The sequence below is a fragment of the Salarias fasciatus genome, assembly GCF_902148845.1.
Source record: "Salarias fasciatus chromosome 7 unlocalized genomic scaffold, fSalaFa1.1 super_scaffold_4, whole genome shotgun sequence".
Classification (NCBI taxonomy): Eukaryota; Metazoa; Chordata; class Actinopteri; order Blenniiformes; family Blenniidae; genus Salarias; species Salarias fasciatus.
Genome location: NW_021941229.1, coordinates 4,251,544 through 4,270,123, shown reverse-complemented (window position 1 = coordinate 4,270,123; position 18,580 = coordinate 4,251,544). Strand labels below are relative to the sequence as shown.

General features: G+C 45.8%; 1 protein-coding gene across 1 annotated transcript in view; it reads left to right on the top strand.

The window, feature by feature from the left end:
• The window catches only part of dcc (DCC netrin 1 receptor), a 204,948-nt gene that overhangs the window by 77,999 nt on the left and 108,369 nt on the right, over nt 1–18,580 (top strand). Inside the window, exons 4-5 of the mRNA XM_030084631.1 lie at nt 4,768–4,918; nt 5,467–5,603. Coding sequence (XP_029940491.1) covers nt 4,768–4,918; nt 5,467–5,603 — 288 coding nt within the window. The remainder of the gene's footprint in view (nt 1–4,767; nt 4,919–5,466; nt 5,604–18,580) is intronic.

The following is an 18,580-nucleotide window of genomic DNA, read 5'->3' as shown; positions in this document are numbered from 1 at the left end:
TCGATGAATAAAAGCTGATTATGTGAGAAGAAGCAGCAGCTGAAGATGGAGCAGCCGGCTATTAGTCGAATCAGGAGCGGATAGAGAGAGAGAGATTAAAGAATTTATCTCTGGGATTAATAAAATATTCTATTCACTTCAACTGTATTTTGTTACCAAAACAAAATGAGCATATTTGCTGCCATGTGGTGAGAAAAGAGTTCATTTATTCAGCAGTTCAATGAATTTAAAATTGAAGAAATAATATCTGCGCCAATTGTCTACAATTTTATATAATTACACAAAAACTCAAATAGAAGAACCGATTTTGAGAAGTGATTGCATTTTTCAAACTGCTCCATTCTGCAATAAGTCTTTAATCTGTGGTTCCAGATCTGATGCAGAGAAAACAAACCGACCGAGGAGTTTGATGTTCCACTGCTCAGACGACCCGGTTCAAACAGCGATCAGCCACAGGAGCGAGGGCTGAGGTCACGTCACAAACAAGAACACATGTTCCCCCATCTGCATTTATATAAACCATTTATTGCCATTGACTGTGGCTAGCCACTAGCTGCTAGCCACTAGCCGGCGGTTGGGACGGGTTTCTCGAATCAGACTTTGGGCGTCCTGATTGGACAGACGAGCGGCTCAGCCGACCCTGGGAACGCGGCTCGATCCTCAGCCTGAAAGGACATTTCTTTTTCTTTTTCTTTTTAAATGTAAAGCTCTGATCGAAGCCTCAAATACCACACTGACTGATGTGATCCTCTCAATTTATTCCTTCATACACATAAAATCTGACTTTGCGCCGGTGTGAATTCATACAGAGACTCGGATTTGAATCGTAAATCTCCTGCACGCAGACGGAAACACAAGCAGCACTGCAGCGGTTCGCTTTTATAGACGTGAAATTTACGGAGGGCAGGTCGAAATGAAGAAGCACTGACATGAGGTTCTTCTGGTTTTGGAGTTGATTTGTTGTGTAGCAGCAAGAGAAAACATCTCTGCACGCAGAGATTTCATGCACACAGCAACAACCAGTATAAACAGACATGAGCAGCCGATCACAGAGCTCACCGATCGGGATTTCTACTCATCGAAGCTCCATTAAGACTAAAAAAAGACGTTTTTTTTTCTTCTGAAAATCAGTGGCGACAAGATTATGGTTCCAATGGAAAAGATCCTGAAAGCTCAACAACTTTCAATAAGTACTAGTTGATTGTGTTTGAATTTTGCAATCAACGGAATGTAAAGTTTCCAAAATGAACGGTTTTCTGATAGTTAGGCTTCAAAATGCATAAAATTATAAAGTCTAGAAGTCGGGTACAATGAGCGTCTATTACAGACACTGCTCTAACGTACCGTCCTCATTGTGATGCGAGAAGCGAGTGTGTGTGTGTGAGTGTGTGTGTGTGCGCGATCTCCTGATCTGCTGACGGCTGCGCTCATGTACGTGTCTGTGAAAGCATTACGGGGGTCCTGCTGTCATGCTGTGATTATTTCCGTGATCCTCGCTCTTTACTCACCAAAAGGCCAAACAGACGAGGAAATGCAGCGTGGACAGTTTCCCTTGTGTTTGCTTTTGTTTCATCACTCAGGTTTTCTGCTGATGAGCTTCTCCTCCGCCTCTGATTTCTGAGCTTTTGTTTCCAAACCTGAAGGTCAAGCATTTCATTTCATCTGTATGGATGGGCCGTTTTTACTTTTGTAGTGAGCTGAAGTTTTTATACTTGCTGGATCAACACGTTCTGCTGAACCTAATTAATTACTGAATTAATTTACTTAATAGTTCAACTGATATGAATATTGTTTCAATTACTTTTCTTAGTCTGCACTGCTAATAAGCATTTGTCTGATTTCCATTTCAAATGTTCATTCGTTCATCTTCTGCAGCAGCTCGGTTTGAATTTCCTGCACCGTCTGAAGTGGCGCCTGCGCACCGAGCAGCGGTGCCCGAGCTGCGGTACCGAAATATTTCACCCTCATTAGATCAGCAGCTTTTGATCTAATTAGTCTGAATTCAGCGGCATTCACAGAGCTCGCTGGGGCTGCAAGGTGGTGCGCTGCTGCTGCTTCGCACAGGGAGCGTCATGGGTCCAAAGACTGGTCGGCGCTTTTGGTGGGAATTTTGCGTGTTCTGTGTGTGTGTGTGTGTGAGTGTGAGCTTCCAAAAACATTGCATGTGAGGTTAATTGCATGCATGCTATAGGGACCTCGAGCTGCTCTTGCTTTGGATTGTTTGTTTTTAATGAGGATAAAAAAGATGGAGTCATCATGTTGAACTGAGACTCCGTGAGACTCCTTCCACTTTCAGCTGTTTCTGAGTAAGTCTGCAGGAAATTCATGTAAGTTACTGTAATATCCCCTTAGGGTTATGTAGACACACACACACATGCTGTGTGTGTGTGTGTGTGTGTGTGTGTGTGTCTGTGTGTCAGCAGCACCACAGGGCTGATGATGTAACTTCCTGTCTCCTGAAAGAAACTGTGTAGTTGGGATTGGAGGACATGTCCGCCCTCCGGCAAACCTGAGGGTGAATGTTACCTGACCCCGTGTGTGTGTGTGTGTGTGTGTGTGTGTGTGTGTGTGTCCTCAGGCCGTGGTTTACCTTAGATAAGATCTAATAGAAACTGTGAATCTGAAAACATTAAAGCTGAGAGCTGATTTTTAAAGCCAGCCTGACTGTTTCCAGACATGATGTGTGGATTAAAGACGGAGTGACTCCAGTATCTGGATTGTCCATCAAAGTACAGCCCTCCTGTTTCCTTCGGGGAATGCATTTGACTTCTAATTACTCTGATCCAGTATGGACTTGGAGGTGAAGTGCTTTGAGTTGCTGCAGTTGCAGTGTGAGATGTTTGCGACACGACCCAGAAGCCATTTCCTTGAAACCTTTGACCTCTGTACCTCCTGTTTGTGCAGCAGCTTTTTCTGTTGGGCCACCACTCTTCAGACTCCTGTGGTGCTTCTCCACGAACAAAACTGACACAGAACTGACTAGACGGTGACTGCAGCAGCCTAGCATTAGCTACCTTTAGCTTACATCATACATGATCTAGTTTATAGCCTCTCTTCTCAAACTCGTTACAGCTGCACTGCTTCCCAAACTTGCCTGTACTTTTCAAGAGTATTTCAAATCACTACTTCAGCCTTCTCTCCCTCAGTTTGTTTCCTTCACATTGAGCAAAAAAGCTGAGGATCGTGCAGCAGGTATGACAGGGCACTCTGTTGTCTTGGAAAAAGACCAGATCACTGGAGTTGATTAGTGCCAGAACTGTGTGATTAAAAAGTCCCTCTGTAAAGACTCTTCCACCCCTCAGTGAAGATTATTAAACCCCTCCGTAAAGACCCTTTAACACCTCTGTAAAGACTCGGTATCCGCTCTGCTGTGGCTCTGCAGGTCCTCTGTAGAAGCTTCATTAACCTTTCACTTAATTACTGTCTGTGCAGAGAAAACCCTCCCACAGAGAGGAAGAACATGCAGAGCTCTCCATTTTCCCCTCAATAATATGTTATATTTGAGAAAAAAAAATCCATGTTTCTGCCAAAGAATCCTGCTTTATTGATCTAAAAATAGAATGTCTCTCCGGCAGAATCTACACTCTGTAGCTGTCACTGATAACTGCAGTGACTTAACTCTCGACAGTTTTAACAGTCTGTCCCTGACAAGCCGTTTGAGGACAACTGTGGGGTCGCCGCGCGTCTTTTTATCCTGTTGGTGATTTCATGGACAGCGTGACGTCTCTGCTCTTTACGGATGACGCTGTCCTCCTGGCTCTCGTGACGGCCTCCAGCCGGCAGCACAATAACTCAGTGTGACGCCGCCGCTTTTCAGGCCAGCGCGTCCGTCTCTGGCTTACTGGAATGATGGAAGCCCGACGCTGGCAGGGACGGGAGACCTACCCCGGGGGCAGGAGGCTCGGTGTCCGGGGGTGCCGTTTGACGAGTGACGGGAGGAGGGGGTCACGGGATTGGCTGCGGGAGAGGACACGCAGCAGCAGGAATGTCACTGTGAGCACGGTTTAGCAACTCTGTACGAAAGATCAAACCCTCCCTCCGTGAGAACGTCGCTCCTGTAAACCGGTTTATTTACTTTATTTTAACTTTATTTATTCCGAATAAACATTTAATTTCTGACCATTTCAAGTGACGCATGTCTGGGTGAGTTGGTAATCTCAGCTGAACTTGCTCTGGTTTCCTCCCCCTCAGTAACATTAGCACTGCACTGAATATTCACTCATTACAGCTTTGACGTGACGTCTTTCTGTCCTTTGAATGGAAGTTCGTCTATATTTGGACTTTGGGCTGTTTGGAATTCCTACAATGAAGCTCATTAAGTGTCCTCAGGAACGCCAGAGACCTCAGATGTTGCTCCCTGTCACACAGAGTCAGCGTCCAGACACATTCTGTGGAGGAAAAAGCTCCTTTTCTCCACACACACACTCACTCACACACTCACACACACACTTTTGGAGAGGTCCAGACGTGGCTCTGTCAGTGAGCGTCCTGTGTGCATGTAAATGTGCTGATTAGCTCCTCCAGTCCGTCCTCAGAAACGGCGACCGGCGCTGCACCAAGGACGGCGGCCACGTCGGCTCGGCTCGCCGCCTGACTGATATCAGAAGACACTAAATAATGCATCCCGGCCGCACGGGCCGGCGGTCCGCGGCAGGAAACGGCCCCATAACATGGAAATCAGGCCGTTTGTTATTTCCTGCTCTCTGATCCTGCCGATGCTCACAGTTCTCACCCCTTCCTCTCTCTCTCTCTCTCTCTCTCCGTCAGAACCCGGACTGAACCGCAGCCTGCAGTTCCTGCAGCGTCCGTCCAGAGTGACGGCCCTGCTGGGAACGGACGCCGTGCTGGAATGTTCCGCTTCGGGATACCCGACTCCCAGCATCCAGTGGAGGAGAGGGGAGGAGCTGATCCAGAGCTGGTGCGTTCCCGCCGTGTTTCTGCCAGATAAAGCCGAGCCGCGGCTCTCGAAGTGTCTGCCGTGCGCGGTCACACTGATCCGCAGATAATCTTCATATCAGGAGGAAACCTGCCTCCGCCGCCAGCCGTCAGCAGATGTTCAGGCTGGTCACAGAGGAGAAACGTCTCCTCGGCTGATGCACACAGGAGAAAACCTGACAAACTTTCACTTCTGGGAGAGTGAAGTGTGAAAAATCAGATTACTTGGAAGCTCTCCACGATGATAAAGAAAACAGATCAGACATGAGGGACCTCAGATTCTGATGGTTTCACCAGTTTTAGTTATTTAAGTGTAACTTAGCAGAAGAGAATCTGAATCCAGATTGTTTGAATTGCTGAATAATTGCAGTAATTTGGACATTGTGTTCATCATCCGAGACTGAACAAACGCAGAGCAGCGACTGTCTTTAACGCTGCTTTGAGGATCAAATGATAAACGACGGAGCTCTGCTGTGATCCGAGCCGCAGACTGAAGCATGAGGCGTGTGTTCGCTGTGTGGTTTCCTCCAGGAACAAGAAGTACTCTTTACTGGCCGGAAGCAACCTGGTCATCAGGAGCGTGACGGACGACGACTCCGGCACGTACAGCTGCACGGCCGCCAACAAGAACCACAACATCACGGCGCAGGCCGAGCTCGGCGTGCTGGGTGAGTTCACAGCGCACACACACGCGCACACACACTTACACACAGTCGGTTCTGACTTCTAGGGTGAAAATAAAAGAATAAAGCCATGTCACTCCTTAAAGCTCCTCGGGGACGCTACAAAAAAAGGAGCAGACTGGAAGCTGTTAACGGCCTGACATCCTCCAAAAGGAGGGAAAATATAAAAAAAAGAATAAAAACGGTCCCATCTCTGCGCTGACAGAAGCCCCCTCCTGTCTGCACACACTCTCTGGGACACAGTCTCACATCCAGAATCAAATGCAGTCATGAAATATAAAACCAGAGCCGTCTGTTTGCTTGAGGAGGTTTTCATAAATAAAATATCTTTGTATTTATTGTCTGACTGCTCCTGTGCCGCCGCCGCCGCCACCGCCGCCGCCGCTGCTGCTGCTCAGGATCTCAGTGATTTCAGGCCCCAAACAGCAGCTGATTGTTCAGCTGGAAGCGTTTTACCCTCAAACCTTTCCTGATGCAGTCCCGTTCTCTTTACCTGAAGGAAAACCAACACATGAGCTCGTTTACCCGAGAGGGGCACGGTGCAAATAACAGCCGCCGTTCTGAACAAATGTGTTCTGTGGAATTCCAAAGCTCAAGAATCAATATGTCAAACCACGACCTGGAGACGATGCACAGAGAGGCCAGTGCTGGGGAGGTTTTCCAAAACAGGCTGGAGAAAACACTTCGTCACACAGTCAGAGCAGAGCGCTGGACGCGTGCGTCTGCCGGATCCTTCGGCGTTATTCCTTTTGAAAGCAGCAGTTTTAAAGGTTCCTGCGTGAAAAAAGCGAAGAGACATGTCGTCTCTCTAAACCAGCTCGGTCTGTCTGAATGTTCCAGAAAAAGGAATGCAGGCCGTGTCTAGGCTGTGTCAAAAAAAAACAAAAAAACAACACGATCTGAGGAAAATTACCTGCAATAAAAACTAAAATATTCAAGACTTTTCAAGTTAAAGTCAAACCAGTATAGCTCTTATATGATAACTAGTGTTTGAAACTTGTTCAAACTCACTATGACTCTTTAAAGTTGGCATGTTTTTTTTTTAAGATTAGTGCATTAAGTTTCAATTTTTCATTGAGTTGAGGGAGAAATCTTTCAGCGGGGACTCTAATTTGATTAGTGGGGGAAAAGGTTTGGTCTGGACGGTCTGCTTAACGGGTCCTGGAGGCTCTGCTGTTACATTCAGGCCTGATAGAAGAATGAAAAAAGGGTTGTGAGCCAATATTTCAACCAATAATGTTTATTTATTGATTTTTTTCCCAAACATAAGTTAATAAAGTTGTTTTTTTTTTTTAATTGAGAACTAATCTGTGTCACCAGCTGTTAAACATGACCCAGCAGCTTTTATTCGTATTTGCGGACGTTCATAAACCTTTGCAATGAAAGCACCGCTGTCAGCACTACTTCCCCACAAACCTGCAGCAGACTGACCTGAAAAACAAACTGGGAGCCCCACGGCCGCAACAAAGGGAAATAATCCACCTCTGTAAACGCTAAGCTGCTTTGTGAAATTGGAAAAATACATCAGAAAAAGTCCAGTTTGCAGAAGAAAAAAAGAAGTTGTTCAGTTGACAGAAAGTTGGAAGAGAAGATCAGAGAGTTTGTAGAAGTCAGTTTCACAAGTGACCAAGTGTCACTGTGGATCCTAACTGGAGGCCGGAGGGCCAAAGCTTCTCATTTGTTTCATTAATAAACAATGAAAACAACCGATCTGGACGTTTTATTCCCATGATGCTCCAAGCAGCGTTTGCAACTTTTAGAAATGTGATCATATATTAAAACCTTGATCATGAACGAGTCTCCTTCCTGCTTGTTTGGCGTCTGATCGTTCTTCTGTCTTGGGGAAACGACATGAAGCTTTGTCCTGACTGACACCGGCTCAGGTTTGTCTGTACACCGTTAGCTCCAGAGATGAAGTTTCCCTTCCCTCGCAGACCGATCTGGACGCCTTTGAGCGGCGAACCGCCGGCAGATGGTTGCATCTGGTCGTTTTTAACAATTAGAACTGCTGGTCGTATCTCTAAAGAGTGGGAAGGACTGTATTCTTATTTATTTATTTATTTTTGCGAGCGCAGAGTTGAAATCAAACAGAAGCAGCTGTTGTTTGTTGGATTCTCCCGAGAAAATCTGCAAATTAACCTTGGGGTGTTTGCCGTCTCTCTCCAGCTGGGCTGTGCGCTCGTCTCTGTCCTTTCATGTCTTTGTCTCTGTCCCCTCTGAGTCCTTCTGTCTGTTCCCAGCACATTCATATTCTGTTTATAGTCTGCTGCCTGCATAAAGCCACACTGTATTTACAATCAGCAGCAGGAGTCGCTGCTTCCTGGAGGTCAAGTCTGAGACTTCCAGAGCTCAGATTAAACTGGAGCACGACTGGAAACCGCTGCAGCGACGTGGACGACAGAGGGAACGGATCCTTTATGGGGATTCCTAACTGGTGAGGTGACCGTGTGAAGCCAGCGTTTTGACTTCCGTCAGACAGACGTCACTTGATTTGGCTGCCGATGCCGCTTCCCGCCTGCGGTTTGATTTTTCCAGCCGGGACTTTGGTGGCGCTCGGGGTGAGAGCTGCTGCTTCCTGTCTGTCACCACCTGGACTCTACCTGCAGAAAACAAACACAGTTCACACGTCGCAGGAGGAGGAGGGCGTAATCAAAGATACATTAGAGAGGGGAAATGTCGCTTCTCCACTTTCCAACACAGACACAGCTCGACTTCTGTTTGGATTCGTACGGCCACGCCCTCTTTTTTGTAGATTAGAGCCTCACAGGGAAATCAAACAGAAGGATTTTGATTCATTTTACTCGTCACAGTAAACACAGGAGTCGCCGCTAGTTTCTTGTTGACACTTGGATGTTGTAGCTCAACGTCTGAATAACAGATGTGCTCAGATGTAGCAGTCAGTGGGAGTGTTGGCTGGAGTCACTGCATCGGTGGCGATCTTTATATTGGATGTCAGGTATGATTCTCAGTTCATGGTACCTGTTAAAGAGGAGAAATATCTGATTTGATGGATCCAGTTTGTCCTCATCAATTGACCCTGATGCAATACTGCTGATCCGATCAGGAAGTTGTTGAAAACAGTAGCACGTTTTAATTTACCACTCCAATATACATTTAATGAAAATGTAAAATGTCTCACATCATCAGGAATATGACCCCTGCTGCCGTCGCCCACATGTGATGCAGCAGCAGAGCAGGAAGTCTCTCTTTATTTTTCTATTCCAGCGAGAGCAGTCAGTCTGTCAGCCATCTGTCATCAGCTTGTTTGAATATATCCTGTTTGATGAAGGTACGAATGCCTTCAGGCTGGAGCGAAGCTGAGAGAAGGACCAGCAGACGTCTTAAACATGCTAATGATGCCGTGGGCGCCGGCGCCATCCTGCACCGAATGTCACGCATTTCTCCTCGCGTCGTTACTGATTATTACCGAGACGTTCCGACATTTATCCAACTTTTCAAGTCCGTTAATTAATGAAGCCTTCTGCTGGCCGCCAAATGTTTCCTAAATGTTTTTGCTAATAAGATTAATAATTTGACTAAGAAGGGCAGTTTTACTGTTGCACAAACTGAAAAGTTGGTTCCTGTGAAATCTCAGAGAACTGCTCAGCTGAAGTGACCCACACTGCTGCTCCAGGGCAAGTCTGCAAGTTTTCACGGAGAAACATTTTGTAGTTACTTTTAAATGACAACTAGACTACTCAGCTAGTAAAGATTACAGAAAAAAGTTACTCTCCATCAACATGAGTAGTTTTGATTGGACAGTAGATCATTTTATGCTCATTTCTTCATTTCAAACATTCAAGCTGTCACACAGAAACTGTTTATTTGTCACACAACTGCCTAATCCATTGGTAAAGATTACTATTTGTTTGCATTTCTTAGTTACTAGTTACGCTTTTTGGAAAAGCAACTTGTGGATAACTTACTTAGTTTTGCTCTCCTGGTGTTCAAATCATCGTTTTATTGTAGCTCAGCTGTTTTCAAGCTTGATTAATACATTCAAACCCGGATGAGGTTTAATCAGTTTAGATTACAGTCTTCTCAGGTGATTACGTTCAGTTATGCAGTCATAAGTTTTTCAACGGCAAATAATCCTCAACTTAAGCGTGAGTTTCATCAGTTCTCCAGTATCGTACCTGTTATTTAAAGATTTATGATCTAATAAGAAGCAGAAGCAAAGAAACAATAAACTGGAGGGCCTAGAGGCTCGGGAAGCAGACGGCAGATCAGAAGGTCCCAGGTTTGAATCCCACAGAGGATCGGGCGTCGCTGTGCGTCCCTGAGTAAAACCCACCAGCTGCTCGGGAGGCTGCCCACCTTCCCAGGAAGAAGATTGTGGGAAAAGAAAGGAATTAGTTTTGAGACAGATGAAGGTGAAGGTGCAGACAGACGAACACAGACATCAGTGTTGCCAGATTGGGAGGGATTCCACCCAAATAGGTTTCTTGAGGAATCTGTTTATGCTTTTTTTGTGTGTAATTCTGCACTCAGGTGGTGTTCTTTAATATGCACATAATAGTTTTTCTGTTTCAACATGAGTTTCTACAGACGTTGAGATTTGATCTGGTTTTATATTGTGTTTGGGCTGGAAGCTGGAAGACCTGGCAACCCTGACAGGCAGGTGCAGGCAGAAAGGCAACAGGACATGGACACATGCACATTGTGTAAGTCTGCTTAACTTCTCTGAAGTTTTTCTGCTCATGTGCCGTTTTAAATCTCGTCTGAAATGTGCTCACACGGATCTGCCTCGCTGCTTTGGCTCCAGTTAGGTTATTTAGTTATCCCTTAGGTTTGATCACTAAGTCAGTACAGTAACTTCAGATATATTGAACTCAGTCAGCTCTTTGCTTGTTTGTTTTTTCCATCGATCTGATCAGAAATGTGAACTCATAAATATTCAACTATAGACACAAGATAACATAACTTTTCCAGGCCTATATGTTTTCTCTGTCATGATTTTTACATGCCAGATGTGTGGTTGTGAGTCTCTTCACACTGGAGTCTAATGGGGGCTACAGCTTTATAACAAGAAAAAAAAAAAAAAAAAAAGGATTCCAGCAAAAAGAATCTGGAATTGACCATCAAGACAGTACAGTGGAGCCACAGAAAGGAACGTTAATATTTATGTCTGGATGATAATGGATCACAGTTACTGTGGATAAGTAGTTTATGTTAAAATGTTTTTGCCAGCACTCTGAAACTACTTCAGCATTCATGATGAGCTCCTCCAATCATAAACAGGATTGAGTGAAACATCACATTGTAAGCTAAGGCTAAAGCTAACAGTTGAGTTATGATCGGAGTTTGAGACTGTGTGTTCATTAATAATCAGTTGCCAGTGTGTCAGAGACAGAAGCAGCAGGGTTTCACCGATGCATTAGTTATTCGTCACGCTTGCTGTCACTTTCACTACTGCTTTGTGAATCTGCTGTGTTAATGTGCCACTCTTGGATTTATGAAATAAGTCATGCACGTATATTAGCAACCAGCTCTTAAACAGCAACACTCATCACAGCAGCTTATTACTATGATGAAATATTTGTAATAAATACTTCAGATTTTGTCACTTTGACATAGAATATTAATTCACAGTAATTCAGACGTGGAGATGTCAGTTTTCTTCTGTAGTGTTTGATAAAGATCCAGATCCAGACTCTGAACACTTGAATGTCTCTTTGTCGTTTTTCCTCTCTGTAAATGGTGTTTAATCCATTTCAGAGTTGAATGAGACACGGCTATAAACAGAGATCCTTGCTATCGCAGCCAGGCTCCAGTTATCTGTGAATCCACTCTGCCTTTATTTATTCATCCCTGAGTGTTCGTCTTTATCTCCGTCTGCTTCATCTGCAAATTAAATCTCTTTGATAAGGTGAACAGTTTATTTACACTCTCCATTTTCAGACATTTTCTGCAGATTTAGAGACCATTGTCCACTTCTCTGCTCTCTGCTTGTTTTGTCCTCATCAGATTCTGGTCACTCCTTTTACCTTTGACTTCTTTTTGATTCATGTGGAGTAACTCTCACTAAAGCGCCAAGTTTTTACATTAAAGTTCACCCGCAGCTCAGCAGGATTATTCCCTCTCATCTTTAAAATATTTCTTGTTTCAAGGCCAACCGAAGTCTTTAATGTCACTGGTAATTGTTTGAGCTGCGTCAGAAAAGAAGTAAAGTGAAAGCAGATGAAATGTAAATGTGAATCTCACCTTAACTCTACTTTCACCAACTTCAGTCCAACTAATTATTATCAGTTTCACACTGAAAACTAGGGATGTGTGATACTGGTGTACTAACACTAATGTGGCAATATATGCTGATATTTTTTTAAAGCAAAATGCTGCTGCCAATGTCAATATCGATGTGTGAGTGCGTCAAAATCACATGACAGTTTTTTAAGGATCCACAGGATGAGTCGGTTTCTTGCAATCCATTCGTTGTCTATGTAAAACACACTCTGAACCATGCTACATGCTAAACATGGTTAAAGGGGCTGTATCATGCAAAATTCATTTTTTGTATGTTTTAACCTTGTTATATGGCTATGTACTCACCAAAAACACCCCCAAACCGTTTTTTTTCCTTCGTACCTGCGTGTTTGAGCTTTCCTCGTGTTTCTGCTGCTCAGAGAGGCAGCCCCTCCCGCACCCGTGAAAACGCTCTGTTTTCCCATGTTCACGTCACACGGTGAAGATGGCTCCCCTGAGCCCCCCTCCCTCCCGCAGGCCCTCGGCAATGCCGCTTTTTTCTAACTCTGATTACGGATATAAACTTTAACCATCGTCTGAAAGCAACAGTCAAGCAAGAGCAAGAGTCTGAAGGGTCTGAAGGGTCTGAAGGGTCTGCGCTTGGTGAGTTTCTAACAGGAAAAGATGTTTTCGCGTGTATTTCCGTGTAGAGAAGCTAGAGCTAAAGAGCTAAAGCTAACCCTTAGAGACGCTAACGAAGCGCTGATTGGTTGAAGTAGCTGTCAGTCAAAGTCCACAGGGGGAGAGGCGGGATTTTCAGTGAAACGGAGCGTTTTCTCTTCCAGGTTTCAGAATTAGCCCCAGAAAATCTTTTATTTCACACAAAATGACTTTTCCTTTGCGCCAAAAATAAACTATTACCATGTTAATGCCATTTCTAGGGTTTGGACTAGCTAAAAAAGCATGATACAGCCCCTTTAAAGTGCTGAAGCTGGAGTGTGTGTGCGTGCCACACAATGAGCTGGGTTCCCAGAGCTTTAGCATTTAGTGCTAAGCTAAATGCTAGCCCACACAGACCGGCGCTGCCCAGTCTCCTCCTCGCTAACGCAACAATGATCTGTTATGACCATAGCAAGCTAATGCTAAGCTAGCCCTGGAGGAGCTGTACCGCCTGATCAGCAGCGAGATGAACGCTAATCCAGAGGAAGCGGTGATCATGACTGGGGACTTTAAAAAAGTGGAATTAAAATCTGTTTTAAATGTCCAACAATGGCCGTACGGCAGTTAGAAGGCACAGGACAGGATGAATCCAGCCTGGGGGGTAAGGACAGCACAGGGGATTGTGGGAGGCCTTCTGTCTGATCTGGATTCAGTTTGTGCTTCCTGAGTCTGAAAGAGACCGAGACGCTTTGTCACAGACACCACACATCCAGGAAACACGCCGTTTGTACCACTTCCATCAGGAAAACGGCACAGGAAGATTCAGACTGATCGACTCAGAAGCAGCTTTTTCTCCAGTGCTGTGAGAGCGACGCCCCCCAGCAGGGGCGCCGTCCATCTCTTCTCCACAACTGGTTTATTTATTTATCTAGCTACAAGCATTATTTTAAAGTGTTTTTGTCATTTACGTGTGTGTGCATACGACCATCGCCAGTGCTCTTTCTGGGCAGATACCGATGTGAAGATTTTACTGAGCATCCCTGACGACAGCGGCTCCTTTCCATGACATGTGACCTTCTGTTTGGCTTTAAAATAAACCTGACATTTTCACTCCACTTCACATTTTGTCTATTCTAGTAAACTGTCTCATTTACATCAGGAAGTTTCTTTCTATGTTGTTAAGTATTTCCAGACCATGATCACATATGTTCTTATGTCAAACCGAGGGCTAAAAGAGCAAAAAGACACGAAGTCCGTCCCTGTTCTAAAGACGGCAACAACAAACCATACTTTATATTCTGTGTATGTGTGTGTGTGTGTGTGTGTGTGTTTTATCCCTACATAGCCTGTAGCACACCTACATTCTGAGAGTTTAAATCTTTTCATTCTTTGTTTTCATCCCAATGTTTCACAAAAATGTAGATTTCATTTTATTTGTCAGCAAAAAAATGTTTTCACTTTTGAAGTGATGCTTTTTTTTAGTCATGATTTATTCTCAAAATTATTAGGAAGCCCTGAATCCATCAAAACTAAACTGACACCGACCTGACGATATCTGCCTTGCCTTTTTCTTTTTTTCTTGATTTTCTTCCAGTTTTAATTTCACATGTATGGATCATGTGTGAAGCCATTTTTTGACATCTCAGGATATTCTGCTCATGGATCATTAAACCCACGGTTGGGTACTGGCTCAGACACCAGAAAAATGAACTTACTGGTGCATTCTGTTGCTTTAATTTCTCAAAAAAAACCCTCACTCTTTACATAATGATCTCGCAACAAAATTGAAAATGTATACAAGAAAAGCCATAGGTCTTCTGTTCATATTTTAAAAGGTATCTATTTTGAAAGTTGTCTTCTCACCTCTAAAGTAATTCACTGAGTTAAACTGTTATTTTTTTTTTTAACTCCACATTGAACATTAGATGCAAACCATAGATTTAAAAAAACAGAAGTACAAGCAGTGTGAGGAGAAACTTTTCTGCCATGGGAGCTGCTCACGTCTCCACTTCCTGCCTCAGATTCGCATTAGGAGCTGCGCTCGTATGCTAATCCGGCCCATTACGCCGCGTTTTATCCAAACGAGGGGCGTGAGACGCTGACGAACAGCCTCAGCCCGATGATGTATGGCGATGTGTGTGTTTTGACTCCACAGGGCAGTGACCATGATTAGATGATTAGGATAACGAATGTGTGTGTTGTTTCCCATAATAATGAGCGCAGCCCGGCTCATTAGACGCTTCCTGTTAGCGGCCTAATGAAGGCTGTGCGATACGGAGACGGCGTCCCGGGTATCAGTCATCTTCTGGATGTTGGGGCTGGATGCTGAGGCGGCAGAGTCAGGCTGGGATTCAGCCTCGGCGTCTGACGGGAGAACGTTTAACCGGGAACTGAACACATTCATCCATCTTTGTTAATATGGCATGATTTATGACATTTGACCTGTTAACGATAAACATCCTGAAATCATAGAAAAAAGTAAACAGTCAACTTTATTTCTGTCTTTTTTTCCTAACTTTACTTCTGGTTTATGATTTTGTTATTTATTGATTAAAACTATACCTGCTTAAAAATCTTTTCTACCCGAGGCCGAAAACTTACATTTAGCAGAACTCAGGAAGGGACTCGCAGCATGAATTTTGAATCATAAGTGATTGGATAAACACACACACACACACACACACACACACACACACACATATGCACACACACACAAAAACTGAATCACAGCCGTAAAACAGAGATTGGTTTAGTCTCTGTGGTGTTCAGTAATTGTCTCACTTTGCTGTAGAGTCATTAAGTCCCTCTGTAAAGAAGATGGCACACACACACACACACACACACGCACACGCACACACACACAGCTCGTGGCCTGCGGGGATCCTCTCCTGATTAATTACCGGCTCTGTGAATTTCTGTGGGTGTTTCAGAAAACATTTAACCGGCTGCCAGGCTCCCCGCGGAGCCGCTGGCCGGCCCCGCTGCCGCTCGCCCCGCGAGACTCCACACTCTGAAAGACATGAAAGGAAGGGAGGGTGGGGTCGCCCAGCCCCTGCAGGGCGGGGGAGGGGCTCTGCGCCCATGCAGACGGAGGATTGGAGGGTCTCAATATGTCCACCCCTGCAGCCAAGACCGGGACGGCGCCGGCGCCGGAGCCAGCCCGCATGGAGCCCGAGCCAAACGCAGGACCCGCTCTCAGATATTTTTCAGTTTGTGGCTCCGCGTTGGATCAACAGACTGTTTTCATGACAGAAATAGCTTCAGTTAAATTAGAGTACTGCGGGGGACAGCGAGGGTCCACCAGTGTTTAGGGATTAGTGGAGTTCTTCTCCTCGGAGCGTTCCCTCCCAACCGAACGCTCCTCTGATGTTGTGCTGTCTGAATCGGCCCCGCCAGCGGGGACCGCCAGCGAGCGGCCTGCAGAGAAAGCACAGATTACCGCGATGGTCCTGGAGACCGGCGTCTCTTTAAGCCGCTGCATTCATGTCCTCCTCCTCCTCGGAGCTGTGATACCTCTAAGTCCCCATCATGCGAGACGCTCCTGACCTTCAGCTGGGATTCACTCTGCCGTCGAGTCGACCCAGTTTACGTCCTCACGTCAGTGGGGGTGAGATGCCTCGTCAAAGCCGGGGATTAAAATGGTAATTTCCACAAACTGGTGGCGTGATTGTGTTCCCAGACACGTACTAACCTGGAAACTCTCCAGCAACTGATGAACTATTAAAAAGTTAGTGTAGCCTGGAGGTTTTCTACGTTTTCAAGAAATCCACTTCGCTCCTCCTGACATCTAGCATAGAAACATCAGAGCCAGCCTGTAGGAGTAGGAATCGACCTCAGGCCAGATCAGTGGACCAGTCACACCAGTTACATAACCAATATGTTTGAAGCTGATGTGCAATAAACTACATTCAGCCAATAAAAAGCCCCGGCAGCTTCAGCGGACTTGTGGCGACGCCGATGATGTTCTGCTTGTTTTAGCCTGACGGCAGAGACGATGCGAGGAGGCAGAGCTGCAGGTATTAACGAGATTATCATCTTCTTCAGTCTGATTCTTTCTTCTCTGGCTCTCCCCCTCCACTCCCTCCTCGGCATCTCTTCACGGTGTTGCAGATTAAAGCGGCGCCGGCTCCGTGGTCACGTATGTTCAGACTCTCTAATCCACGGCGGTCTGTCCGCTGAGCCTCTGCTTCATTTGTGTCGGCCTGACGGCGGTCTTTAATGCACCCTGTGATGAATCAAATCAACCTGACCCGTCTTTTGTCTCCTAAGCTTTGTAATCCGGCTTTGGGTTAAATCACAAGGACGGGTGAAAAGAAAGGACTTTCCAGAGGCCGTTCAGACGCCGCGTTGTGCCGGTCGGCGACTTGATGAGGAAGGTTTTCTCAGCCGGCTCAGTTTATTCTGCAGATCTCGTGACGGTAACGGAACACTCTGCAGTTTACCTGAAGAAACCTGGAGGATGTGGAGCACAGTTAACCCCACGGGCCTCAGATACACGAGGATCAGCTCTGCTTAGGTCTCCTATAAACACTCCATATGCTCTCAGATGGTAAACAGGATGTAGAATGACTAACACCGTCTCCAGTCACTTGGATGCTATCGCTAGCTGCTTGGTGTACAGGCGTCTCTGGTACACTGGGTGAGACGAGTGTGTGTGCAGGTTTGGGGTGTGTGAAGTGAAGCTGGCTGCTCTCGTCTCCCCTGGTAGGTCCTCAGCCACCTGTCTCTCTGCGTCCCGTCGATTGTTGGACGTCTTTGAGGGATATTGGAAGGTTCCCCATTCCTATTCGCACATCTCTGCCGTTCCGTTTGTGTTTGCCTCTTAATCCCGCCATCTGTGTGCTCCGCGGAGCAGCTTTTCCAGGTTCTGCACAGCGCTGGAGGTTTGGCGCCGAAGGTCGTCGCGTTTCTCCTGTTCTCGGCGCCTTCACACGGCAGACACTCGGCAGCCCGTCCGACCTGCGACCGGCTGCTCTCTCTCAGTCCGATCGTCTTCACCGCCTCTGACGTCGTCGCCCTCGCAGGATTTTGAGCGGAGAAATCGCGCCGACAGCTCCGGCTGGGAGCGCGCCGGCCCCGGGCGTCCGGGCCGTGTCTCTCAGCGGGAGCGCCGCTGTGGTGATCTGACGGGATTTGGATCGGCGCTGTCAGACACCGAGGTCCACACTGAGCTCATTAGACTTTCTAAAGAGGCGGCGTGTCGTCGGCGGGAGGAACACACTGATTCCTGTTAAACTGCCGCTTCAGTCTGAGTCCTTCTAAGAAGCCGGCAGCCTCAGCCAGCTCAGGACCGGGAAATGTGTTAGAAAACTCTGTGTTTCACCTGAGGAAAGCCAAACGCAGTGAGAGCTCTGAGCAGTCTGCAGGTACCAAGCAAAACTCTGAACGTCTCACCAAGAATGTATTCTTCTTCTCACTTCATATTTTCCATTCTGGAGGTTCTTGAATATGAATCAAGCACATTCTGGTGCAGATTTTTACATTTTCTTAGCTCATCTATATTCAATTCCCCTTTTTTTTTCTTCTTTCTTTCTCGGAGGCTCAAGGGTCAAGCTCCTCTGGACTCAAACCAAACCGACGACCTGACTCTCCAGCCGATCGGCCTGGACTCATTATAACACCGTCAGAAATGGAAAACTTCCAGAGCGCTTAAAAAAAACAAGATTGATTTTACCCAGACTCTGTATAGGTGGAATCTGAATCAATGTGTGGATTTTATTCTGTGAAGAACCCAGAATGTTCAACACAGACACAGATCTTGGAGTCTGGACTCACTCATAACGGCCCCATATTATGCTAAATTGATTTTCTAACAGTAATCTGTGTATGAATCCCCAGAAGTGAAGAAAGTCTGTCGTCTCTCTCGCTCGCTTGCTCCACTTTTTGTCTAATGTGAGCTCAAACAAGTGATTCTGAGACGTCATGCAGGGAAATAACTCAGCCCTGAGCTCTGCCTCACTGTTTAAACAGAATAAATTCAGAGTAATATTAAAGAACCCCAACAGTTAGCCGGAGTGAGAGTTAAACAACTGTAACAACGCATGCGACATATTCAATAATCTTCGGGAGCCTCCCCCTCTGGGTCAGATTCTGCTTCAAATTACTTTAGCCTGAGACAA